Here is a 25,225-nt window from a genome sequence, read left to right as displayed (position 1 = left end):
TTTTTTTACATTGTAGGCTGCATTTTGTCAAAAGTGTCATGCATCTTTGAGGTATAAACAAATGAGAAGCATTTGCCAAAAATTACATCCCCTTTGTCCTAAAATTTTATTGTTCCTAAAGTTTCAGACTTAAGGTTGTTTACCGTTCATAAGATGGTATTAGAAGGTATCAGATTTTCTAATATAAATTTTGATACCTCTAATTACCTAATACTTGGATGTAATAAAAAAATTTATAAAATTTTGGTAGCTCTATGTGCTTTCTTAAATACCCTAAAATTTCTCTTTAGTAATGGAGTAGCTTATAAGTAGTGTTTGTGTACTGGAGTACATATTAGTAGTTGTGAATATTATACGTTTTTCTAAGAGCGAACTGCACTGGTTTCAGTTTCACTTCCTATAGAATGCTACTCTCTCCATTTCATACCGTAAGGCTTAGCTATTTTTAGATATATCTATTGATCAATGTATAGTGGTTGTATGTATATGTCTAGATTCATTAGTATCCATATAAATCTAGATAATGCTAGAAAGTCTTACATTATAAAACGGAGATAGTAATATTTTAATCCAACAAAAACCATGATGAGGCCATTTTGTTTTCTCTTAACTGAACAAATACTAGCGTTAAAATGAGGCAGTAGCAATTTAGCAAGAACGTGCTCCTTCCATCCCAAAATAAACTACTTAGTGACTACAAAGAAAATAAAATAGACTAGGTAGGGGCATGCACAATTACTGCACATCTTTTCATAACCAAAAAGGTACTCCTAATTTATCTTAAATTAGGAGTACAAGTAGATAGGAACATAGAGGTTATTTTACATGAGTCCTAATTTATCTTAAATTGATGAAAGTGGTTAGTTATTTTAGTATGGAGTAAGTTCCTTTTTTATTTAATGCCATTAATATTTAGTATACTTTTGACCATTCGTCTTGTTAAAAAATTACATAATTACTAAATATGTTGTTATAATTTTATTTATTACAAAATATAGTTTAAGTTAGACTTATAATTTTATTTTTTTAAAAAAAAGATAAAACGAACTGTCAAATATAAAAAATCATATTAAAAAACAGAGGGAGTATGTACATAGGCCATGCAAGAGAGCCGTTCCAAAATCGGCTGCCGCATTTTGTATAGCAATGGCGTCGTGGGCTGAAACCGGTAAGGCTCTAACATGGGCCGGGCCAAAAAATTGGGCCACGTGTGCACAGCAGTCCGTTCCGGCCCAATAAAATAAAAAGGGCCGCGCGTGGACCGCAACACCGTTCAGGACTAATTATAGAGGCCCGCGCGTAGCCCGCCAATCCCGTTGGAGCCCAACTACAAATTGGGCCGCACACACCCCGCTATCTGTTTGGGCCCAGTCACTACATATGGGCTCAGCCCACACTAGGCTAACACATCTCTTTGGACTAGATTGAACGGCGATAGCTAATTTATTGAAGAAAAAAAAGTTTAGAGACCGACTACACAAATACAAGACGAGATCTGAGATTGGCGCCGGCGGCGGGGAGTAGCGTGGGCAGAGGTCGGCGCCGAACGAGGCGAGCAGCGTGGCGCGGACGTGGGCGCACGGGTGAGCAGTGATGGAGACGCGAGCGCGGGGAGAGCGCCGGTGGCGAACAAGCACGGAGAAATGACACTTGCGTACTATCGATGGCAAAGGGTCAGGCCGGATACGAATGGAGCAGAAATATGCTCGATCCGATACGCAATGAATATCTGATTCGTATCTGAATTACTTAACGGGCAAAATATTATACTCATACTCATACCCGGCGGGTGCACAGGTACCCACTGGATACCCGGTATGTATTTTCAAATAAACATATCCTTAATTTCTTCTCCAATATACATAAAAAATAAAAAATAGTAAAAGAAACAATAAACTCAAAATTATAAATAAAAAGAACAAGGCAAAATTTGCGACGGGGCATCGAAAAAACGTGTAATTAGCCGGTGGACACTGTAAGATCACGAATTTGCTACAGGGCACCATAAAAATATGGTAATTAGCTGGTAGGCACTCCGGCATTATTTTATTAATTTTAGAGTCAAAAATTTAAAAAATGACGAGATTACCCTCGGGGGCTAACCCGTTATGCTGACTGTGTCTGGTCGAACCAGACCCAATCAGTCTCGACGCCGCACCACACCCGAACCCTAACCTACGGGACAGCTGAGCAGACAGCGGCAACGGTGACCCAGCTACGGCGAGGACGGGGTCGAACCGACCACCGAGGGCAATCTTGTCATTTTTAAAATTTTTTACGCCAAAATTAATAAAATAATGGCCGGAGTGTATACTAGCTAATTACCATATTTTTTGGTGCCCTACAGCAAATTCTTGATCTTACGGTGTCCACCAGCTAATTACACGTTTTTCGATGCCCTGTAGCAAATTTTGCCAAAGAACAATGATATCAAAATCGTAGTATCACCTTAAAAATAGTGAACTACCAACCAAACCATAATATCACAATAAAATATATATGATTTTTTATATGGTCAATTGGGGGGAAATCATAACTCGCGGATAAAAACTAAACCTGGCCGTTGTCCATTAGGTAGTGCGGTCGTGGGCGGGTATGCTTATGGGCAAAATTACATCTATACCTATACTCATCGGATCAGGTACTAACAGGTACACATACCCGTGAGCAAAATTGCTATCCCACACACGGAGGAGCGGCGTCACCGCAAAGACTTATGTCTGAATTTTCTAAAAAACTATTGTAGGCCATATCAGGCTTTCGTTCGGCCCGCCCCGGCACATTATGGATGTGTTTGGTTCCAGGGATGGGATGGGTTGGGACAGAGCCAATCCATCCCTGACCCTGTTTGGTTGGTGGTTTTGGTTGGTGGATGGGTGCGATGGGTTGGACCCAGGAGAGTAATATTTCTCTCAGATCTAGGTCCAACTCATCCCACCAAAACGATGGGACGGATCCGTCCTAGGACGACCACGACGTATAGAAGGGTGTCTATTTTATTTATTAAAATTATTTAAAATATATTACTTGTATAAATATACATTCTATTACTTTAAGTTATTTATATATTAATCCTAGAATTTAATATTTTATTTTGGATATGAGAGACCGCCTTTATCCCATCTCATCTCTTCAACCAAACAAAAAACAGGTCTAACCCATTCCATCTCATCCCTTCCACCAAACAAAAAACAAGATCCTATCCATCCAACCAAACAAAAAAATAAAATCAATACATCCTATACAGGATAGAGCCAAAAACCTAACTCGTCACGAACCAAACACATCCTACAAGTCTCTACGAGTCTCTCCATGAACCAATTCTGGAAGCCTTTTTTTTCCTCTCTTTCTTTTACCTACTTTTGGTATCAATTCCCCTTCTCTTTCCAGCGCTAATCATTCCATCAACCTAATTAACTAATTAATTAATTAATTAACTCCATCAACCCTGTGATTAGCGAGCCCCCCTCTCTCTCTTCCCTCTCGCGCGCGCGCATCGTCTTCTTCCCTTGCCGCCACACGCCATCCCTTGCCGCCATTCCACGCCTCCGGCTCCGGCTCCGGCTCCGAGAGCACCGGTCGGATTCGGGTTGGGTGTATATACGCTGCTGCGAGCCGCCCCGGAACGATGGAGGCGGCGGCCGCCGCGAGGGAGATGGAGGCGAGGATGAGGAAGGAGAAGAAGGACGGGGTGGTGAAGGAGGTGATACGGCTGGAGAGGGAGTCCGTCATCCCCATCCTCAAGCCCAAGCTCATCATGAAGCTCGCCTACCTCATCGGTATGCTATAAATCTTCATCGATCGATCGATCGATCCGATCCATCCCACGTATTGGATTGGCTGCCATGGCGAAGTGTTTGGAAAATGGGAGGGAGGGGCAAACGAACATGCGCGGTTTGGTTGTTTCTGTTCTTCGCTAGTTTCTCTCCGGATGCAATTCTGGGCTGCATGCGACCCATGATCATCTGTAGTTCAAATAAATAAACTTAGTTTTATTTTTTTATATCTTAGAAATAAAACTTAGTTTATTTATTTAAACTAATAACCCGTGGACCGAGCGCCCATCCCTAGCCGTCAACGAACTATGACTGTATGCTGTTTTGCAAGTTTGAATTGCGACAAGAAAGGGCTAGGATGCGTTAATTTGAATAAGTGTTACTTGCAGACAGTATTTACTAATATCTGTCTTGCATGAAGGAGATTTTGAAATCTAATCGATTTTTTATGTTTTCCGGTGATCGTAATACTCAAATGTGATGCATTTTGTTTCTGTCTAAAATGTTGCTATAGGTCAGGTTTAATTAATCAAATTTCAGTACATTGGCAATCCGCAGTAATTACATATTGGAGTTAACAATCTGGTATTTTGCAAATTCTCTGAATTGCTTTTACTCTTTTCCACATGTGAAATTTTGTTGTTTGGAATTGTGGACTTGAAATTGTGTGATTTTATTTACATTGTAATAATTCACACATCCTCTGGATTTAATCTTTAGAGCAAGATAAGGATCGTGCCGAGTTCTTGAAGCTATGTAGGAGGGTGGAGTACACTGTTCGTGCTTGGTATCTTCTGCAATTTGAGGACCTAATGGTAGGCCATTTCCTCTCTTTAATTCATTTCTTATTTCATAATTTTCCCTCAGTTGATCAAGTTTCATTTGTCTGAATGTTGTGCTGTGGTTCAGCAATTGTATGCCCTATTTGATCCTGTAAATGGCGTCAAGAGTTTGGAGCAGCAAAGCCTGAGACCAGATGAGATTGAAACACTTGAACTCAATTTCTTAACCTACATGTTTCAGGTCAACCACTATCCATAAACTTTGATACAGCTACATGTTGTCTGTGAGATTTGACAGTGACTGACACTCCCCTTGTTCTCAAAAATACTCATGGTACTAGGTAATGGAAAAGAGTAACTTCAAGTTGTTATCTGATGAAGAGTATGATGTAGCCCAGTCTGGTCAATATCTTCTGAATCTACCAATCAAAGTTGATGAATCCAAGGTCTGAACCTATTTCTACAACATCGTCGTCAATCAAGGGGCCATAAAGATGCATGATCCATAATCCATTTCACTTGCTTATTAACTTTTTTTTTAAACCATCCTAGGTAGACAAGAAGTTGTTGACAAGGTACTTCAAAGCACATCCACATGATAATCTACCAGCATCCGCAGATAAGGTATAGACTTTTAACTTTCAAGAGGACGTTTGATGCGGTTTATTGTAAGATTACGCTTTTATCATAAGATTACACTTTTGAGAACAACAGTACGGATAAAAATAATGAATGCAACCAAAAAAAAGGCGGCCATTTTTGTTCCAAACCACTATTCCCTTGCTATTTGATACCTCATGATGGCATACATTTGATGTTCAATGCATTTTTTTTCAGTTCTACATTATCTCTTACATAGATAATTATCACATTAAGCACTACTATTGCAGTACATTATATTCCGTCGGGGCATTGGAATCGATAAGACAACTGATTACTTCTTCATTGAGAAAGTGGATGTAATCATATCACGGTTGTGGAGATCATTGCTCAGAGTTACAAGGTACTATAATGTGGTTCAATAACATTCATTTTCTCAAAATTTCTTGATTGGAGGATAATTGTTTAATTTGGTAATGCAAAACGATCATGTTGGTTTTACAACAGGATTGATAAATTGTTCTCTAAGAAACAGCGATTGAGGCCCAAAAAGGACACAAAGAAGACTGATGACGAAGTTAATGATGTAGTAGAAGAACAAGATTTTTCTGTTGAGCGTATTCGCTTAGAAAAGATGGAGCTGAGGTTGTTGATTAGCGTTTACCCGTAGTAGATTTTTTACACTAAAACTAAATTTCTATCTAATGTGCATTTTCCTTATGGGTTGGCAGCATAAAGAATCTACTAAGTCCAATGACAATTCAAGAACCTACATTTGAAAGGATGATTGTGGTATATAGGTATCTATTCTGTTATTCATGTATTCACCTAACTAGCTTAACTAATTTACTACTTCTAAATCTCCCAGTACGCTGACATAGTTTCTTGTTCTGATTGTAACTCAGGAGAGCAAGCACAGAGGTTAAACCGGATCGAGGAATATTTGTAAAGCATTTCAAAAATATTCCAATGGCTGATATGGAATTAGTTCTGGTAATAGAGAAGTGTGCTTCATATGTGATGTTCCATCATACTTCCTGTGGGTACCTGATAATAACAGTATTTATGATGTAGCCAGAGAAGAAGAACCCTAGTTTAACTCCAATGGATTGGGTGAAATTTCTTGTTTCTGCTGTGATTGGGTTGGTATGTATCTTATGCTCTAGATGCCAAACCATGCTGATATGCTAATATTTCAGCATCTAATAACCTTTTATTTTCAGGTCACTCTCATAGGTTCTCTTGAAATGCCAAAGGCTGATATATGGGTTGTCATAGCAATCTTGTCTGGTTTAGTTGGATACTGTGCTAAGATCTATTTCACGTAAGTGGTTTACCTTATCATACTCCACTAGAATAAAATATTTGTTAAACCTTTCGTTCGGTAAATATCAGTTGTTTACCCACATGGTCAATTTCCTGATATAATGCTTACAGAAAATTTTATTTTATTCTCTTATGAAACAGATTTCAGGCAAATATGGTAGCTTATCAAAATTTGATTACAAAATCAATGTATGATAAACAGCTTGACAGTGGAAAAGGAACACTTCTGCATTTGTGTGATGATGTGATCCAGCAAGAAGTATGGAAGAACTTCTCTTTGCTATGCGCAACTTGTCTTGTATATGCCACTGACATAAGATAAAACTCTTTGCAGGTTAAAGAGGTCATTGTTTCTTACTACATTTTGATGGAGCAAGGAAAGGCAACTGTACAAGTGAGTAACCATGCTCCCTGTTACTAGTAAATTTTATGCCATATTTTCAGTTACCCATAATATTCTTAATCGCCTTGAATTGACATTATTACATTCCATGGTTTTCACACATCATTATTTGCTTGGGAAGTTTTTATTGGACATATCTCTCTGTTTCATCTGAAACATGACAAAAACTAATTTTTTTGAATTTGGTTTTTGTGGCATCAAAGTTCATTTTATAAATAGGGAGTTTGGAGGATGAAGTCATCTTTACTTGTATGCCATTAAGACTCATCATATATGACTTTTTTCTGAAGTTGACGCATTTTACTTGTTGCCATTTATAGGAACTCGATTCACGCTGTGAACAGCTCATTAAGGAAGAATTTGGTGTTGAGTGCAATTTTGACGTTGTTGACGCTGTAAAGAAGCTAGAAAAGCTTGGTATTGTATCTCGGGTAAGATTATTAATGGGATTCATGCAAAATATTTGTTTCTCATCTGAGCTAAATAACGCATATATAACTTCAGCATCAAAAGGACCAAATTACCTTATATAATCGTTGAACAATCCCTTTATTCACAGATCTAGCTCACTTGTTTGCTTTCAAGGTTTTTGATCCTTGGCCCATTTCAAGGTTCCTGATTCTGACAATATTTTTTTCTGCTCAGGATTCAATTGGGAGAATTATTTGTGTTCCCCTGAAGCGCGCAAATGACATTATAGGGACTACTACTGAAGAAATGGTGATGCGAGCTCAACAAACCTCAGCTGGTCCATAAGTTCTTTATCTGAAGATCTCGACGCGCTGAAATGCACATTGTGATAATCCCAAATGACCGTTTTCTCCTTTTGTGCAGTTATCTGATGTACCATAATGTCAGAAATATTATATATTTCATTTATGCTGTAAGTAAGATTGATATATTTCATTTTTCAATGTGAGTGACAAAGGCAGTCTGTAAATCACAAAACAAGCATTGCAATTACAGTAAACAAATTATTTGTTGCCTTTGCTGTCTTTGAACTAATATTCTTTCTACTGCAAAGTAATCTATGACGCTCAGCGTGACGACTAACGAAAGGCAACATGATTACCTTTGTGACATGACCAATGGCGATCACTGCCTGCAATCTCATGTAATTGTAATTTAAATCTAGTACAGCCTTTCAAGGTCTTGGTTGCAATTGTGCATTGCAAAATAGATGGCCTAATTTCCATCATTGTTACATAAACGAGGAAATACCAAGTAAAAAATAGAGCTATTGGTTACTTGTTATCAGTACAACTATGCTTTTTCTTCAACTGTGAAGTGTTTGAAACTCATAAAGAGCTTTATTAGCACAATCCATAGTGACACTCCAATTCTCCAAATAATTGGATGACACCATTTCACCATGATTTATTTTTCTACACAAGCACCATACAATAGGAGCAGGAAAACAGGATCATACTAACGATATAATCTGACACCACTCTCTAAAGCATCTCATCATTGATTTCCATACTTTGGTCCATCAATTCCTCTCTTATCATCCCACCCTCTCACCCATGGCTGACCAGGCGCTGATCGGGTCTCTGGAGACGAGTGCTTGCTCAGGTTGTCCGTGACCTTCGATTTAACAGCAATAAATACCTGTTTCGACAAAGCAATGTTCAGTACACAGAAGGAACCAAGCATTTAGAGGGACAGAAGAGTTGTGCGGTATAACATACAGGATTAGAATTCACTGCCTCTGGTGGTTGCTCTTGACCAGTAAGCCATTTCCACAAATCTGGGTTTTCCTGAGATGTCATAAATTATAGCTTAGAGCCAACTTACAAATTTAAAACAACAACAAAATGATGCTTCGATGCACTGCTGTCCAATGGATCATGGTATTTGCCTTCCAAGCTGTCATGACTGATGAGCAGTATGAAGTACTAATATGTAACATAATTAACTGTTGTGCATAAGAGATGCACAATGCATGAACATTCTAAAACATCAGGTGTAGCAAAGAACATTTTTAGTACACCAAAGAAATGATTTGACTGCTCCTCTGGGGAAGATAAATGGTAGGAAGGAAAATCAGACTTTGTTACCAAATTAGCAGCTTAAGTAAATACATAACAGCCATACCATTTTATGCTATGAAGTTTTTAGGTCTTAAAAGCAGCTGACTTAGATTATCTTAGAGCTACAAACCACAATTGCTGAATTGCCCAATTACTCATTGACGAACTAAGGGGCATACTCCCTAGTTCCACATCAGGAATGATCAGGCAGGGATGATCAGAGAGGGATGATCAGAAGGGATGACAATAATGCAAACTTCTGAATTCCAATGGGATGAAACTATTTTCTGGATTTTTGACCAATAAACCAACCCATGTAGATAGTCAGAACTGTTCATCATCAATAATCAAAATCACATATATCTAGTTCCCAAGACCTCATGGCCCTTTTGAATCTGCGAGTAGCACCTATCAAAATCCTTTCCATTGTATTAAAGGTGTTCAACTATAGAGCTTTACAAGAACACACAGCTATGAATCAGCCTGGATAAACAATACAAACTATTGTTACAATGGAGGCTAAGCCCCCAAACAAAGACTAGAATTGCAAATTAGAAAGGCCAGGGAAAACAAGCAACGGGAGATCATAATGAGTTACGACTTACGAGGCAGCAGTTTCAACTAGCTAATTGATCCGTGTTACAAGAGCAAAACAAGGTTACACATATGATGAAATGATGGAATTTTCACAAGACTTAGGTGGAAGGAGGTTAATGGGTGGGCGGCGGGGATATCTTACGAGGTCGAGGACATGGAGCAGGGAGCGGATGTTGGCCTCGTCCATGGAGTGGATGTGCTGCTCGACCCAGCTCCCCAGCACCAGGTCCAGCTCCAAGAACCCCCTCTGCTTGCTCCTGTACACCAGCCTGCGGCAAATCCACACACCAACACACACACATCAAGAGCACTCTCTCGGGGACGGGACCCCAGGGTTCGAGGGGGGAAGAAAAATGGGCGCGGCGCACCTGTTGATGAGGCGGCGGCGGCTCTCGTCGGAGGAGAGGTCGATGGTGGTGGTGGAGGAGCTGTTCTGCTGGGTCGGAGTCGGGGTCGGCGTGGTGGTGAAGCTGGAGAGGACGCGGCGGGCGGGGAGGATGGCGCGTGGAGGGGACGGGAGCGCGCGCCGGAGGTGGAGCGCGCGCCGGAGGAGCGCGGCCGCCATGGGAGGGGAGGAGGTGCGTGGGGGATCGCCTCGTGGGGAGGTGGGGTTGGAGACGTATGGCTGACCGGTGGGCCCCACCTCCCTCTTCGCGGAGTCGGGCTTGGCCAGTGGGACCCGCCAGGCGCGGTGGTACGTGGCAGCGCCTGGGCCAGGCAGACCGTGCCGCGCGTCCGGTGGTGAGCTGAGTCGCTTTACCTGCAACGAAGGCGGACTCTGGAATTTACGTTTTCAATCGAACAAAGAGGAGCTATTTCACGAATTTTTTTATTTTTTAAACATTTTCAATAAATAGTTATATTACTAAACCTCCAAGGAAAATATTTCTACCGTATAAACCTTTTGGTCACACCATCAACATTGACGTAACGAAACGGCTTGTCACACCATTGTCAAGGTGTGGCAGCACGACCTGCCATGCCAACCAGAGAGCGTTGTCTTGCCACGTCACTCATACTAGCTTAGCCAAAAAATTCAGTTTTGAAAAAAAAATTATCCAGTGGTTTAGTAATAAAATTACTCGCTAAAACGATTTATTTAATAAAAAAAAGTTTCCTATTTCACCAGCCACGTAAATCTTTCCGATTGGTTCCTATCAATACGTAGGCAGATAGTTTCGTGCTCTCCCGATGACAACATTAATGCATAATTTTACCGCTCAGTACACTTGAGGCATCAAACATGTAGTTTCGAATATCCTGAATTCTAAGCAAATCTACTGATTGGTTCATACCAATCCTAGACCAAGCTCATGAACAGAAGTGAAACAAATGACTGAATATTGCCGAACCGCAGACCAATCACATCTAGACCTCAACCTGTACTGTCGGACATCCTATCATATAAGTATATTGTATACTCTACATCGGAAAGATTAACAGTTTCTGCAGCGAAAGAACAAGACAGCTCCGTGGCGAACATTACCCTGTCATTCAGAATTTAGTTTCTCGGATAACGAATGAATCTACACAGATTCTCAAGTCAGTTCTGGTGAGGCTCTCATAAAAAGAAAGTATCGACATAAACTGCTGTATGGTCACAAGCTCAGAAGACCCAAGGTGAGTTCAGTAACATTATACTACAACACCTTAGGTTTTTACCAGTATAAGGATCATCTAGTACAAAACTGATGACGACTATTGACCATTGTTTTTCTCTGCTTCACGGCAATTTTTTGTTTCCAACTCACCCGGCAAAGGTGACTTCAAGCAAGAGCCTTTGAAAACAATTGCCGCTGTATGGTTTAAAGCCTGCACACGAAGCACCGAAATATTTCTATCAGGAAGCTGGAGGCTCTTATTCACAATAATCGAAGCAAGACATACAAGATTTACCTCAAAAGAAGTTGCATGTCCTAGTTTAAATGTATTTCATCCCGGCAAGTCTTATCCGCCTTGATATAACGTACTGTGATAGAGAATAAATAGCACCCAACAATCCTAATACCCGCACAGTAAGTATGTCTGGCATTATAATTGATGGCAAGTTGAGGGGTAGAGTCAGAAGTAGCTTTGCGTCTGTCTGCCTGACATAATCCCACATGAAGCGATTGAAGAGTATGTGATTAGGTAATGTGAGCATGAGAAGGGCAATGTTTTTCACAGCAAAGAACCAGCCTGGACCCCCAATATCAAGTGCCCACCCTCCATTGCCAGGCCATGTCTCCTCCCATATCCTATACAATGCTGTCAATATTAAATAAACTGAAATAGAGATTGCTACAGGGAAGTAACGTTGCCTGTCACCAAATCCTGCAAAGATGTCTGAATCCTGGTTTAAAAGCAGAAGGATAGGTGCCAGGAAAAAAATAGCACGATTTGAGCCACCAGTAAGAGTTATATTGAGAATAAGGCAGATGATGAAGCACAACACAGTTGAAAAATTGCCAATCGCAGGCATCCAAGCTGCCTCTGCTGCCAATCTCTTGATAGTGAAGGTTGGAGCAGCATGAGCTCTTCGCTGCTGGAGTAGTCTGGCTTTGGGTGGAAAGGCAGAGCTCCGACCAGGTGGACCATGTGTTACACCTCTGTCCACAGCTTTCTCACGCAGTAGCAAAGCCAGTTCAAACTTAATTTCTAATGCAATAATCATGAAAATGGCAGCATAGAGACCCAACAGTGACATTCTGGCCCCTTCTATAGCCAACATGTTGGTGAAATTCTCTGCTTCCTCATCATCCACAAAATTTTTAGCTCTTAGATGTCCTTCAAGAAGATATGTGACTGGAAACAAAACTACCAACAAAGAGAACACCCATGGCAAAACCCTTGTACTGGATTCAGATGGAAGATGTGTGAATACTATGAAGACTGCAGCCGAGACAATTGTTGCAACAAGAAGAGGATACAGAACAACTGCCTGGAAGAAGTACTGAACAGATATGTAGATGCCAAGTGTAATTCCAACCCCCAATGCATACAAAGCCCTCAACTCGACAACATACTTCACAGGGATAATGGATGTAACTGCAGCTAACGTGAGTACCACTGTTGCAATGAGCAGCCATGATGGCCATGTGGGCTTGGATGCTATAAAACCATATATTGAAGTGTCATCATCAGATAGATGTGCTGCTTTGATAAACTCTGACCGATATACCCATGAAAGTTTAATAGGTGGCTGCATGATAACAAAAAGAAGCCCTGTAGCCACAACCAGCACTAGGAACCTCTTGGCTGACTGCAAATGAATAATAACATAGAATCAATTGTAGCAGCTCCAAAATAGCTTGTAAGGTTCACATTACCAAAACAACTACTTTGGCACTTCAAGAGAAACAACAAATATAATGGTAGAGGTATATGAACAGAAAAATTTTGAATTCAAATCTGTAAAAATGAAGGTGCGTCCTACTAAACAGGTACTGTAAGCACTTTGTGCATAATGTGCTTTCCACTGATGAAAAATATCAAGTACGACGACTATTTCAGACATGCACATAGGGAAGCAAAACTAAAACATGGGGATCCGAGAACTATATAATCATAACTTCATGTATAAACCACCATGTACTCCTTTCAAAGTTCATCCATACCTCTTCCTGCTACGGTTTTTATGAATTGCCCCTGATATTTTTTTTGCTATTGCAGATAGTCCAATATAAATGGGTTATATGAATATATGATCAAGGTGAGCGCAGCCTATAGCAAACAAGTAACATAAGCTAAAGAAAAATATTTTAGACAATGTTATGGTATATTTTCTTTTATCCAGTAGGGAACCATGGGCATTTAGCTAGCCATCAGTATTCAGTAAGTAGCTGTGCTTCAAATAGTGCAGGCCATGCGAGCAAAACCCTATAGTAGTATAAAATAAATTTTAACGTCATGGGCATGAGTGCATGATAGTAGGATCACTTCGACAAACTCTTAAAAGTTAAAAAAAAACCTAAATTCAAATTCAAAATATGGAAGTTAATAAAATTGGACCGAAATCATGGTAATGCCAAACCAAAAAAGGTCAGATTGAAGATTACCAGTGTGAACTGGACGTAATGTCATCTAATGTTTGCATCTAATTATTTACCCAAGTTTGAAGTTAATTAGTGTCCCCAAAGCAATATTAATCAATATGATACCCTCAAAAGGTAAAAAATTCCCACATAATCTGGACAGAACAATTGATGTTATCATTTGAAATTCCACAGTTAGAACCTCAATCTCTAAGTGCTTGTGCTTGTTAAGATAAACGCGAAGAATTCTGGTGCAAAAGTATTGAGAAAATCACGAATGGACTAACAACAAATATGCTTATGAGAAGACTGATAATTTTTAGAACAAGGGTGCAAGCATCAAATACCTGAGCATGAGGGAAGTGGAGAGCAACTATTGGTATGCAAGCAACGCCTGTCAACAGAATATAGGAACCCAAAAGCAGGCCATCTGAAGGAGGCTTTCCATTCCACCACTGTAAAGCTTCGAAGATTGTTTCCCGGCAAAGCCATGCAGAAAAGGCTACTACAGATGCATGGAAATAAGCTTGCCAAACTTTCATCTTTGAAGCCCCTTTTGACTTGTCTCTGGAAGGTACAGTGAAATATTTTACATAAAGAAGTCAAAACACTTAATTAGAACATGAGGTTGCAGTATACCTGTAAAGAAGCAAGGGTGGAGTAACAGCAAGTAGCAAGACAGCTGAAACCCATAGCACCGATTTTGATGTGATAAATAACATTGATAATTTTGAAGAATAAAGACAAGTCAAGATCCAAGCAGCTTTAGGCCCAACTCTCTGATCAACAGATAATCTTCTTACAAGAGCTAATCCCAAAAAGGTTGTAATCAAAACCATATAGCTAGGATACATGATATCATCTTCAAATCCAAAGTAGTACATGGTAGCATAGTTGAACAATCGGTTCTCAATGTAGCACAGCAATATTGCATGACCAGTAAGACCAAGTTCTACAAGAAACCGCAGATTCGTTGGGAGAAGAGCCAAACCAGGAACAGTCATTGCCATGATTACAGCTGCAACAACATACTTGGTGAATGACTTCAATGGCATGCCAGCAATCCAAATATTCAGATCCCAATAATTATGGACTACAAACCAAAGGACCATCATGCTTGCTATTGCCACAAAGGTGAAGTATGATGATAAGCTTTTCTTAGTAAAGAACCTTGCTGCATAATAACCAGAAATCATTGGAAGCGGAAGGAACTGCCAAAAAGATTAGATCACAGAAATAAGTATAGGTAATAAAAATAAAAATGATAAGTAATAGCTTTTATGATAATGCTGCATATTCGAGACTATGGTAGGACTGTAAGCTGCGCAAAAAATGACCACAATAGAATCAACAAACTACTGCCTCAAGACTCTAGTCCATGGTCAAATGGAGGTGAGATGGATATTCAAGAACCATTAGAATTTTGATAATGCCCATTCGCTCTGGAACTTGTTTCACTATGAATATCAAGCACCTGATGTAGAGCAAGATCATTTTTATTATATAAGTGTGTGCAAGTTAAACCTTATCAAGCACAAGTAATTATGAACATGCACAGTTTGCAAGAAATACTAACTAAATCCTAACAATAACTAAGGACTCAACAGAATCATCACAATCATGATTTACTTAGGAGCAAAATTACCCAAAGGTATAATGGTAGAGAGTAGGAGGGGCGACGAGTGTGAGAATAGGAACATATGGATTTGGGTACAGTATTTTCATAGAAAAACAAAAATTGCACTAGCTTGAGTAGACAAATTCAGGGAGCACAATATCAGTTCGGAAAAGAGTACATAGTTCAAGAGCATCCACATCGAGCTACTGCCATGTACAGTACTAGAGAGTTTTCTATATGAGATCACAGCACCACAAATAATGTTGATTGACATTGGTAACATTGTTTCCACAGTAACAGTGAATAAGGTACCTTATAGAATACTTTCCATAGCAGCTTTTGAAAGATTGTTATTACGGAATGAAATTCTAATCAAACTTATAGATGGAACACCACAACTAACTCAACATGAAAGATCATCCATATTAAATACCAAGCAAATACATGAATGGAATGAAGTCAATCATAAAATAGCTACAATCAACAGATAGCTACAAGCATATGAAAAATCAAAATTCGAGAAGCTCCCTCAACAAGTTTATTTTAGTAGCAACATTGATTTTCAGGGTAGAATTTACTATATAATCTGAATAGCTGTGCAGTAGCAGGTAGCAAACAACTCTATAAATACCCAACTTCCATGAGTACTTAGTACTTAGCAATAGCTTAGACCATCAAGATTCAAGCCTTTGGTTCACTACACTTCATATATGTACTCATCAGTACTGTTAAATTTTGATGATAAATTTGCAAGAGTGGATATTGCTATTAAGCAGACTGCAACATACCGTAACAGGGAATCCGATGACTACAGCACCTGCTCCACTGACAAGCACTGCTAACCCTGTAAAGGCCACCGAGCTAACAGCATCTCCAACCTTGCCCGCAGCATGCGCTGCCATACCCAAAGCACCGCCAAGCATTGTGACCGTTACAAGAAGGTAGTTCAGAGGTGGTGGAGCATGAATATACCTTCCAAAAGAGTGAAATACAACTCGAACCTCAAGGCAAAGCACCACTACAACCAGCGCAACCAAGCCATTTGCCATCCTTATCTGATCCATTGTCTGTGCATCCCTGGTAATCCACCACAGCGCACCACGTGTGGAAGCATAAAGTTGGAACAAGAATGGTACAAAGAACAGCAGCAGCAGATCACACACATTGGTCCACGATGCGAAGAGCGTAGCATGGTGGGATGCAGCATGGAACAACACTGGCACGAACAACAGATACAGCGCATGCACACAGCTCTCCAAGGGGCCAAGAATGCCGTCAGTATCCTGCCATGGAGAGTCCTGCTTTCGGTTCTTGAAGCTTGACGGCCGAGGTATGGAGAACAGCCAGTAGAAGACCATGGTGAACGTGGCAAAGTAGTAGGAGGCGTTGGCCATGCCGACCGCGGACACAACAGCCCATGTGAATATTGCAGGCGCCGCGATAGGCACGCAGGCGAAGAGGAGCCGCTCGAGCGCGGCGACGATGGTCGGGTTCTCCAGCTGGATCCAACGGAACTGGAGGGACGCCCAGACGCCGATGAGGAAGGAGGTCTCGGCGCAGAGGAGGAGCGCGAGCACGGTGAGCGGCAGCGAGGCGGACGCGGCGGACGAGAGGGAGGCCGAGAAGAAGAACGCCACGTCAGCGGCGATGAGCGCGGCCCAGACGGTGAAGAAGGCCCCCTGGCGGAGCCGGAGCGCGTCGAGGAGGTACGCGGCGGCGAGGCCGACGGCGAGGACAGCGAACACGGGCAGCCCGCCGAGGTCGAGCAGGAAGGCCGCGGCGGGCGCGAGCGCGGCCGCGACGCGCGCGTTGTGCGCGAAGGCCGGCGGCGAGGCGGCCGTCCCCGCTGCACGGGGGCCCCCGGCGCCGCCTCCGCCGCCGCCGGAGGAGCGAGACCTAGAGGTAGGCGATGGGAAGGGGAGGAGCGGCTGCGGCGACGAGGTGGAGTTGCGGCGGTCGTGCTGCGGTGCCGGGGACCGGGAGGGCGAGCTGGTGGAGAAGGTCGGGGAGGAGAGCGACGGCGAGATGAGGAGGCGGCCGTGGCGAGGCCCGGACGCGGCGGAATCCATGGCGGCGGGGCCCCGGGGCGCGGGATCTAGGGTTTTGGCGGGGTGGGCGGCTTAGGGTTTGGGAGGAGGCATCCGCCGGAGACGGGAAGACGACGACGACGACGCCAACGCGGAGGCGGCGGAGCGCGACGGCGAGATCTGGAGAGTAGAACTCGAATCAAGTGGGCGAGGTGAAGAAGTTGGAAATTGGAAATGGCAAATCACTCGTACACTTCACTAACAGGTGGGCCAGTATAGTTCATAATCCCCCGGGCCCCACCTGTCGGTTAGCGAGTGTGGCCTTGAACTCGTGACGAGGAGTTGGATATTCCCTCGCCCTCTGGATGTGGGTTCCACCTGCAGGGACTGTCCTCGTCTACTCCTGCCTTTGTAGCTTATTTTTTGGGATCATTTCGGACTACTTCATTTTCAATTTGTATGGAGCTGAAACTTGGGTTCCAACTCTATAAAAAGATTATGTTAGAATTAGAGTCGTACCAAACGGACCATGAGTATAAATTTATATCTTATTTTTGTTCTCTCTTAGATCTGGTTTGTTCCGGCTTAGAACTATTATAATCTAGATTACATAAATAATCCGAAACAAATAATTAGATTATTGTGGCAGCTTATTATGATCTAGAGCCTAGATTACTCTAATTTATAAGCTCCTCCAAGGATTCCTTTTCAAACTATTAAATTGTTAAAGACTCGCTGTCCTTAGGTATTTTAAGTTAATTACCATCTTATCATGCATTATCTACTTCAACTTATAATAATCTAGCTTATAGTAAGTTATCTTAATAATCTAGACTATAATAATTTTAAGTGAAAATAAACATGATTTTGCTCTTTTAACTAAGGATAAATCTAATGTGACAATTATTATGGTCCACTTCACCTTATTGTGTTTGCTCCAAAATTGTTTAACATTAAAAATTCTATAGTTAGAGGCTCGGAGCTGTGTGATGGAAATTTAAGCAAAGGTTGGTCAACTAGTTGTCTAAGCTCATTTTTCCTTTCTTAAACTAAGATGTAAGAAATTTGTGTCGTTTAGTCTAGTATAGTTAAGAATGCTAGATAATAAAATCGGACTTACATATAGCACATGGTGGACACATGGTGTATATTTGTACAGACTTTATGATGGGTTTTCCAAAGTTAAATGTAAAAACTTAGTTGGACTTAATGGCGGCACTAAATAAGTAATGAGAAATTGAGTACTTAGACAGTCGTATCTTAGGGCAGTCTAACGGAAGAAATTGACACGACTGTCATAGTATAAGAAATTATCTATAGAAACCATTTTTCACAATAAAGATGTCTTAAAGTAATAATTGTTTTTTCTTTCTTTTCTAACTCTATATTAGTCCACCAATGTTGAGCGTGACACATATACTCTAAAAACTAGTAGTTTCTTCCCAATGGTAAATTTATAGTTTCTTATTACATTGGATGGAGGAAAACTTAATTTCTTCGTGAGGAAACCATTTCTAACTTTTTCCCTCTCTTTTTCATTAATTACGTTATCAAGTTACCATTTTTGTTATGTGGCAGGATATAAACCACCACTAATATACCATTGGGACCCAATGTCCTTATGATCTTACCATTATCGAATTGAGAGCATGTAATGAGGTGATGTTTAGATTGAGAAAATTTTTGGGAGAAGTGTCACGTCAAATGTTTGACCGGATGTCGAAAGGGGTTTTCGGACACGAATGAAAAAACGAATTTCACGGCTAGATTGGAAACCGCGAGACGAATCTTTTAAGCCTAATTAATCCGTCATTAGCACATGTTGATAACTATAGCACTTATGGCTAGTCATGGACTAATTAGGCTCAAAAGATTTGTCTCGATATTTCTTCCGTAACTGTGCAATTAGTTTTTTGATTTATCTATGTTTAATGCTTTATTTAGATGCTCAAAAATTCGATGTGATATTTTTGAAAAAAAAATTTAAACTAAACAAGGCATGAGTAAGATCATTTGGTCAAGGAAAGACCTTTTAGTTTATATGGTATGATTTTCTCTAAGGCTTGTTTTAAGACTTTAAGTAGTACTTGGTGAGTAACCACTTAGTGAAAATTAGGAGAATGGTTATTGGTTCCTTTTCAGACTATGCAACTATTTAACATCGCCTCAAGACAGAAAACCTGAGATGGAGAGAGTATGAAGTAGAGTCGCAGTCCAAGAAGAGGAAAAAAAGGAAAAACGAAAAGAAAAAAAAGGGACGATATGACTCACGGAGATGAGATCTTTAATCATGTCCTAGGGACTCGGGCATGTTTAGTTTCCGAAAACCATTTTTTAAAATATCTTATCGAATCTTTAACATCTAAACAAAAAAATTAAATATATATAAACATTAAAACTAATTACAAGAAAATCGTGAGATAAATCTTTTGAGTCTAATTTGTACATAATTAGTCATAAGTGCTACAATAACCAACGTGTGGTAATAAAGGATTAATTAGACTCAAAAGATTCGTCTTACGGTTTCCAAGCGAAATCTGAAATTTATTTTATAATTAAAATACGTTCAATACTTCAAACATGTGATCGTCCGCGTCGATGTGATATATCTCCTAAAAATTTTTGGAACTAAACGCAGCCTCAACGCAGCCTCAGTGCCAGACTCATCAGAGTGGACAATCGTCCAATCTAGCCTATATTTAAATCATAGATTAGGAACAATGAACGATAGGCAGGTACCTGTATTATGCCTCGTCCGGTTATTTTTCAAGAGAGAGATTGAATAGGACTAAGGAGAAATAATTTCACATCATAATAGATGTGAAATAAATCTTTTTCTAGACCCCTTGAATACTGTTATGATAGGGATTAACTGAAAGACTTAAAGGAGTCAATGCCTGATCCCGGTTGGGAACCTCGTGGTTCCTCGACGGCTCTGGCGGCACCACCTGACGCAAATGCCGGAGTTCCGTGGCCTCGCCTTCGACTTGTCCGACACAGTGGCCGGCTAAAAAATGGCCGGCTGCATCATCCAAGAAATGGCAGCCGAAGCCTGCATCATCTACAAATTGCAGCATCAGGCTAAATCAACTAAAAAATGGCAGCCTGCATCATAAAAAATGGCAGCAGCGGTGCGCATCATCCAAAAAAATGCCAGCAGCACCCTGCATCATCCAAAAAACGCCAGCTCCAGCATGCATCATCTACAAAGTGGCAGCCTGCATCATCTAACAAATCCCAGCAGCAGACTGCATCAGCTAAAAAATTCCAGTAAATGACTGCAACTTAGTCACCAAGGCAGAAACTCCACACCTTTGAAACTGCTTCCCCACGCTTCACTAATTTGGTTCCCCTGAAATTTGCAGCTCTCTTGGCAACACCAAAAACTCCAAATCAGCAAGATCAGCAAATTTTGAATGTGATTTATCCTCAGGATCTACAAAGTGCTCAATCTCGGCTAATGTGAATTCATGCACTTGTAGAAGACCTTGGCGTGAAGAGATCTGATTTGCATGGTATAGAAAAGTAAGTACATAAAAAAGAAAGGACTCTGTAGTCTGTAAGCAACTGGAATAGTCAGTTAACTGCTCTTGGAGAGTGTCCTAAGCATAGTTAGCTAAAGTTAATAAGTCCAAATTCCTCCAAGCATGTAACTTAGAATGTAGAATGCAAAGACTATGTGTCAAAACACAGACCTCGTTACAGAGCGCTTGACCAATTTGAGCTGCTGCGAAAGGGAGCTTTTGCCCGTTGTAACAGTATAAGTCCTTCAAGGTGACAAAAAAACCCTGAGCCTTTTCTGGTTTCAACAACCTATTTGTTCACACAGAAATAGACAAATTTAGTCAATCAACATACCAACATAATTAAACAGTGAACATTAATTTTCTTACCCCGCACAATGTATGAGAGTATATATATTTTTTGAACATAATAGAAGTGTATATGGGGCTAACTAGATATAAACCAGTTGACTACTTTTGGCGACCTGGTGCGAATCTAAAGACCAGCAAAGAAATAGACAAATGCCAATAAAATCTACATATATATGGTGCAGTTAACAAATAGTTACTTGAAAACCCCAACAATAAGTATTTCTACCAATAAAGCACTTACCATGACAGCATAATTTTTTTTCCTTTTTGTCAATCAAGAAAACTTGGACACCGCATACACTAAATTTGTACCATCTCAAAATGTGCAACTTTAGTATGAAGTTAATGTAACTATCAGAATTGTTGCATCTATTCACCCTGTTTTTGGGTCAAATCTAGACACACAACACAATTCAATAGTTGCATAAAATTTATAATTGAAGTTGCACAAATTGCATGAGAAATTGCTTATGCTTGAAAAAAATAACTGTAACAACTAGGGGTGCAATTTGCTTACAGGGGGTAATTATTTTCTCCTGACTTTGAAATCACAAAACATAAATTTCAGTTTGCTCCTTTCCTTTCGAAAGGCATAGCTGGATTATTCAAGTAGAAAAAAATGTACAGAACACATCACAAGTAAAAAACAAGTTGCATGTTTATGACTGGAAGTTGCACACATGTATGGCTGAAATTGCACAAGATTACAATAGGAGTTGCACAAATTTATAATAGAATTCATAACTAACACAATTCAGAAGTTTATTAAGTAGGTAAATGCAAGCACAAACAGACAGAACTTATAAGCTTCCAAATAGAAAAAAAAATGTAACTAATGTTAGGGCTCATTCAATTGGTCCTAACATTGTTAAAGCTCATTCAGTTGGCTAGGGGCTATTCCAGTGAAATAAATGATACATAATTACATATAGAAAAATATCCTAAAGTTTCAATTCCTACGGTAATTCTTTGAAAATCCTATGAACCGAAACAAGCCGTAATGTTTAGCACACCCCTAAGAGCAAAGCAGACTAGTACAGGTTCAAAGCTTCCAGGTTAACAATATAATTTCCCCAGGTTCCATGGATACTCTCATCTACTAATTGATACCCTTTTCAGGTTGCAATACGTGCAATGCATGCAAGAAAATAGTTCTCTGCATCTCCATGAGTATGTAAACCAGAAAATCATTTCAAAAAGAATTTGTGCTTGACAAAGCCTTGTGCTAAATTAGTAGAATGAACTCAACTATTAACTGGATGGTAAAAATAATACAACATTACTATGCGACTTTGATGCAAAATTTTGTGTTAATGAACGTCAGTTCAAGACCAGAAGAATGACTACATTAATCCAAAATTAAATCACACAAAAAATTAGGCTACACAGTGCATACCAAATCACCAATTCATTGCTCGTGCATACAAATCGATCTGCCCCCTTCATCCATTGTCTAAAACACAAAACATTAGTCGATATGAAAAAACCCGAGCTCCAAATAAACCCACATCGTGTGCTTGGTTATTCGCAACAGAAAACCCAAGATCAAAAAAGCAACTGCCATGGAAACCCCAAAGCCTGAGCATAAAACATCTACCGGAGCAACAACCTCAGTTACGTAGACTATGACTTCATGTTTTGAGAACATAGAGCTTACGGACACAAACAAACTGCAGAAACCTCACAAATTCCGCATAAATCACATGCTCCTACGCAAGACAAACATCCTAGACACAGAAAACAAATTGAAACCACATGAACCCTAGCTCTTCTAATAAACTACCTACAAATGAATCACAAACGAGAAAGACCCCGGTGAGACATGCTCTCTACATGCCTCATCCTCCCCCGTTGTCGACAGGCTCCGCCAGCAACAGCTTCACCTCCTCGGCCTCTACCTAGCTCTCGTGCCCTCCTCTTGCCCAACTGGCTAGAGCAGCCGTGGATCAGCCAGGATCCCTCCAGCGCCGCAGCCACCTCCACCAGGCTCTGGCCTCCCCCTTCCTCTACTTGTTAGCCCCGCCGCCATGGCTCCAGAGACAGACTGCTTGAGAGATGGGAGAATTGCTACGGTGGAAAAAAAAATACTCTAACACGGCTAACTGTTTTGAGAGAATTACGGAACACACAACAAACCAAACCCAACAGCGTGCACGCACCTTAAAGCAAATCAGATAGACAAAAGAATCAACTGACACGTTCGAAATTCTCCCGCAAGTGCATACAACCGAAGAAGTGACGTAAGCAAACGGTAAAAATTATCGCATCATATGTATGACTATAGGACAAGTCATTACAACGAAGACAACACACAACGAAGAGAGCCACGCCCGCGTCGTCTCTAAGAGGCGGCTCGGGCGGCGACGCGTGCGATCGAGGAGCAGCTCGCCAACCTGCTGCTGCCTCGCCGTCGCTCGAGTAGGCTACCGGAAATCGTGCGACTGCGATGACGACGGCGGTGGGGCTCCTTTCCCTCTCCACCTTGGAAGAAAGGCGTATGGAGGCGGTAGTGGAGTGGCTAGATCTGGTTTCGCCCAGATCTGCGCATGGTGGCCATGGACGGAGGCGCGCGGGGTGAAGCCGCGTTGGCCGGAGGCGCGTGAGGGCGAGGCCGCGTTGGCCGGCGGCTGGACGCGTGTGGCGGCGACGGCCAAAGACGAGCGGCGGGAGGCTGCGGCTCCGACGGCCGTAGGCGCGTGATGGCGAGGTCGCGCGGGAGCCGGTGCACGATGGCTCACGGCGGCACCCGGAGTGTTGTGCTGCCCAGATCCGTCGTGTGATGAGAAGTTCCAGTACTTCAAAACGGTGGCGGGCCGGAGACTGAGTGCGTGGCGCTGATAGTGGGGAAGAAAGCGGCAGCGGCTGAGGGCGAGCGCACGCTGACGTCGCGGTAGTGGTGGCGCCGTCCTCCCTTCCCAAGCCCCGCTCCGTCGGAGGCCTTGACACCGACCCTCGCCACACCGAGGCCATCTACCAAGTCTGGAGGCGGCGCACGTTCAGGCAACGTCGTCGGTGGCGGTGTCGGTGGCCATTTACCGCTGCATGTCCGTTGATCATTCAGAATTTCAGAGGAAACTTTGTTCTGTCTGTCAGTGGGATCTGCACTGTACTCGCTTAGGAAAACTATAGAGTGAAAAATAGAAACATTTGTATTCAGAATTTTATTCCGGGGTAAAAGCTGTGATTTCTTGCAACGTATATATGAATCCACACCAAATTGTTTTTGTACCAAGTAATAAATAATTTTGCAAATGTTTTTTGTGTGATGGTTTGAATGTATTTTCAAGCTAATTTATCTAATTTGTGATTTCAGTGTCAAGACCTAATAATTGTCCTTTATGGGTAAATTGCACTCCACAATATTGAAGTTGCCATTGTCAATCGTGTGTAACTTCTGTTACATATTTATGCAACTTCAATTATTAATTTGTGCAGCTATTAATTTGCTTCTGTAGTTTTTTATTGTCTGCCTATGCTTGGCAAAATAGGTTGCAAGATGTCACAGTTCTACGGATGACTTAAACATTTTTTTTTGGGTTGCTTCAGTTTGGGGAAGATTAAGGGTCTGAAATGATCACACTAGTTTGGCTTTCTTTGGATAAGGACGGCATTTTTTATGCAAAACAGTGGATGGCTCATAAAACAGTGAATACATTTTATTTGATTGTCATTGTGAACGATGTTTTCACTGGGAGCGACGCTTTCACATGTGGCGAGAGGTCCTCTGTGTGGAGTCATCATCTTTTGTTTTGGTTCAGGCATATCAGACGTTATATGTATTTTGTTTCAGCGGAATCTCACAAAACTGGAATAGCGCCTTAGGCCACCAACAATGGTGGAACTAACATTATATGTATTTTGTTTCAGCAGAACCTCACGAAACTGGAATAGCGCCTTGGGCCACCAACAGTGGTGGAATTAGAACAAAATATAGACAGTTGTCACTCACTTGATTTTAGTGCTTTAAATCGAATTTAGGCGGCTACAGATGCCTGAATTTGGATTGAGATAAGTGAAAATTGATAAATTCCGGTTAAATTTTTTCTGACCCACGTGCCTGGGAACCCCTTAGGCTCTACCTAGCTCCGCCCCTCGTCACCGAGCATTGCTTTACCATGCTTGATCGCGAATGACATAGATTTGTCTATGATGGAATGGCTTAACGGCCCACTGAA

General features: G+C 41.2%; 3 protein-coding genes and 1 long non-coding RNA gene across 4 annotated transcripts; 1 reads left to right on the top strand and 3 right to left on the bottom strand.

Moving 5' to 3' along the window:
• The first annotated feature begins 3,499 nt into the window (after positions 1–3,499).
• On the top strand, positions 3,500–7,867 carry LOC102700471. Its single transcript, XM_006662903.3, has 15 exons — positions 3,500–3,779; positions 4,497–4,591; positions 4,686–4,799; positions 4,900–5,004; positions 5,111–5,182; positions 5,449–5,561; positions 5,666–5,803; positions 5,890–5,958; positions 6,064–6,151; positions 6,233–6,304; positions 6,382–6,482; positions 6,626–6,743; positions 6,819–6,878; positions 7,208–7,318; positions 7,533–7,867. The coding sequence occupies exons 1-15, from the start codon at positions 3,629–3,631 to the stop codon at positions 7,641–7,643; spliced, it is 1,518 nt and encodes a 505-aa protein (XP_006662966.1). The 5' UTR covers positions 3,500–3,628; the 3' UTR covers positions 7,644–7,867.
• Positions 7,868–8,105: 238 nt separating this feature from the next.
• LOC102700188 (succinate dehydrogenase assembly factor 2, mitochondrial) lies at positions 8,106–10,129 on the bottom strand. Its single transcript, XM_006662902.3, has 4 exons — positions 9,886–10,129; positions 9,660–9,786; positions 8,579–8,647; positions 8,106–8,498 (listed from the first exon to the last, which is right to left on the bottom strand). The coding sequence occupies exons 1-4, from the start codon at positions 10,080–10,082 to the stop codon at positions 8,355–8,357; spliced, it is 537 nt and encodes a 178-aa protein (XP_006662965.2). The 5' UTR covers positions 10,083–10,129; the 3' UTR covers positions 8,106–8,354.
• An 861-nt stretch (positions 10,130–10,990) lies between these two features.
• Positions 10,991–17,408, bottom strand: LOC102705674. Its single transcript, XM_040528813.1, has 5 exons — positions 15,937–17,408; positions 14,170–14,741; positions 13,878–14,097; positions 11,414–12,758; positions 10,991–11,329 (listed from the first exon to the last, which is right to left on the bottom strand). The coding sequence occupies exons 1-4, from the start codon at positions 17,215–17,217 to the stop codon at positions 11,439–11,441; spliced, it is 3,393 nt and encodes a 1,130-aa protein (XP_040384747.1). The 5' UTR covers positions 17,218–17,408; the 3' UTR covers positions 10,991–11,329; positions 11,414–11,438.
• Positions 17,409–19,772: 2,364 nt separating this feature from the next.
• LOC107305305 lies at positions 19,773–21,084 on the bottom strand. Its single transcript, XR_001551433.2, has 3 exons — positions 20,871–21,084; positions 20,488–20,678; positions 19,773–20,402 (listed from the first exon to the last, which is right to left on the bottom strand). It is a non-coding gene; the product is annotated as an uncharacterized LOC107305305 (long non-coding RNA).
• Between the last annotated feature and the right edge of the window lie 4,141 nt (positions 21,085–25,225).

Source organism: Oryza brachyantha, chromosome 11, assembly GCF_000231095.2.
Source record: "Oryza brachyantha chromosome 11, ObraRS2, whole genome shotgun sequence".
Lineage (NCBI taxonomy): Eukaryota > Viridiplantae > Streptophyta > Magnoliopsida > Poales > Poaceae > Oryza > Oryza brachyantha.
The sequence above is the reverse complement of the archived record's forward strand: the minus strand, read 5'-3'. Positions and strand labels throughout refer to the sequence as shown.

Coding starts and splice junctions, on each gene's coding strand:
- LOC102700471 (XM_006662903.3), top strand. CDS start 3,629: ATGGAGGCGGCGGCCGCCGCGAGGGAGATGGAGGCGAGGATGAGGAAG. Junction 3,780..4,496: donor GAAGCTCGCCTACCTCATCG/GTATGCTATAAA, acceptor TTTAATCTTTAG/AGCAAGATAAGGATCGTGCC. Junction 4,800..4,899: donor TCTTAACCTACATGTTTCAG/GTCAACCACTAT, acceptor TCATGGTACTAG/GTAATGGAAAAGAGTAACTT.
- LOC102700188 (XM_006662902.3), bottom strand. CDS start 10,082: ATGGCGGCCGCGCTCCTCCGGCGCGCGCTCCACCTCCGGCGCGCGCTC. Junction 9,787..9,885: donor CGCCGCCGCCTCATCAACAG/GTGCGCCGCGCC, acceptor GATTTGCCGCAG/GCTGGTGTACAGGAGCAAGC. Junction 8,499..8,578: donor AGGCAGTGAATTCTAATCCT/GTATGTTATACC, acceptor TTGTCGAAACAG/GTATTTATTGCTGTTAAATC.
- LOC102705674 (XM_040528813.1), bottom strand. CDS start 17,217: ATGGATTCCGCCGCGTCCGGGCCTCGCCACGGCCGCCTCCTCATCTCG. Junction 14,742..15,936: donor TCATCGGATTCCCTGTTACG/GTATGTTGCAGT, acceptor TCTTTTTGGCAG/TTCCTTCCGCTTCCAATGAT. Junction 12,759..13,877: donor TCCACTTCCCTCATGCTCAG/GTATTTGATGCT, acceptor ATTCATTTGCAG/TCAGCCAAGAGGTTCCTAGT.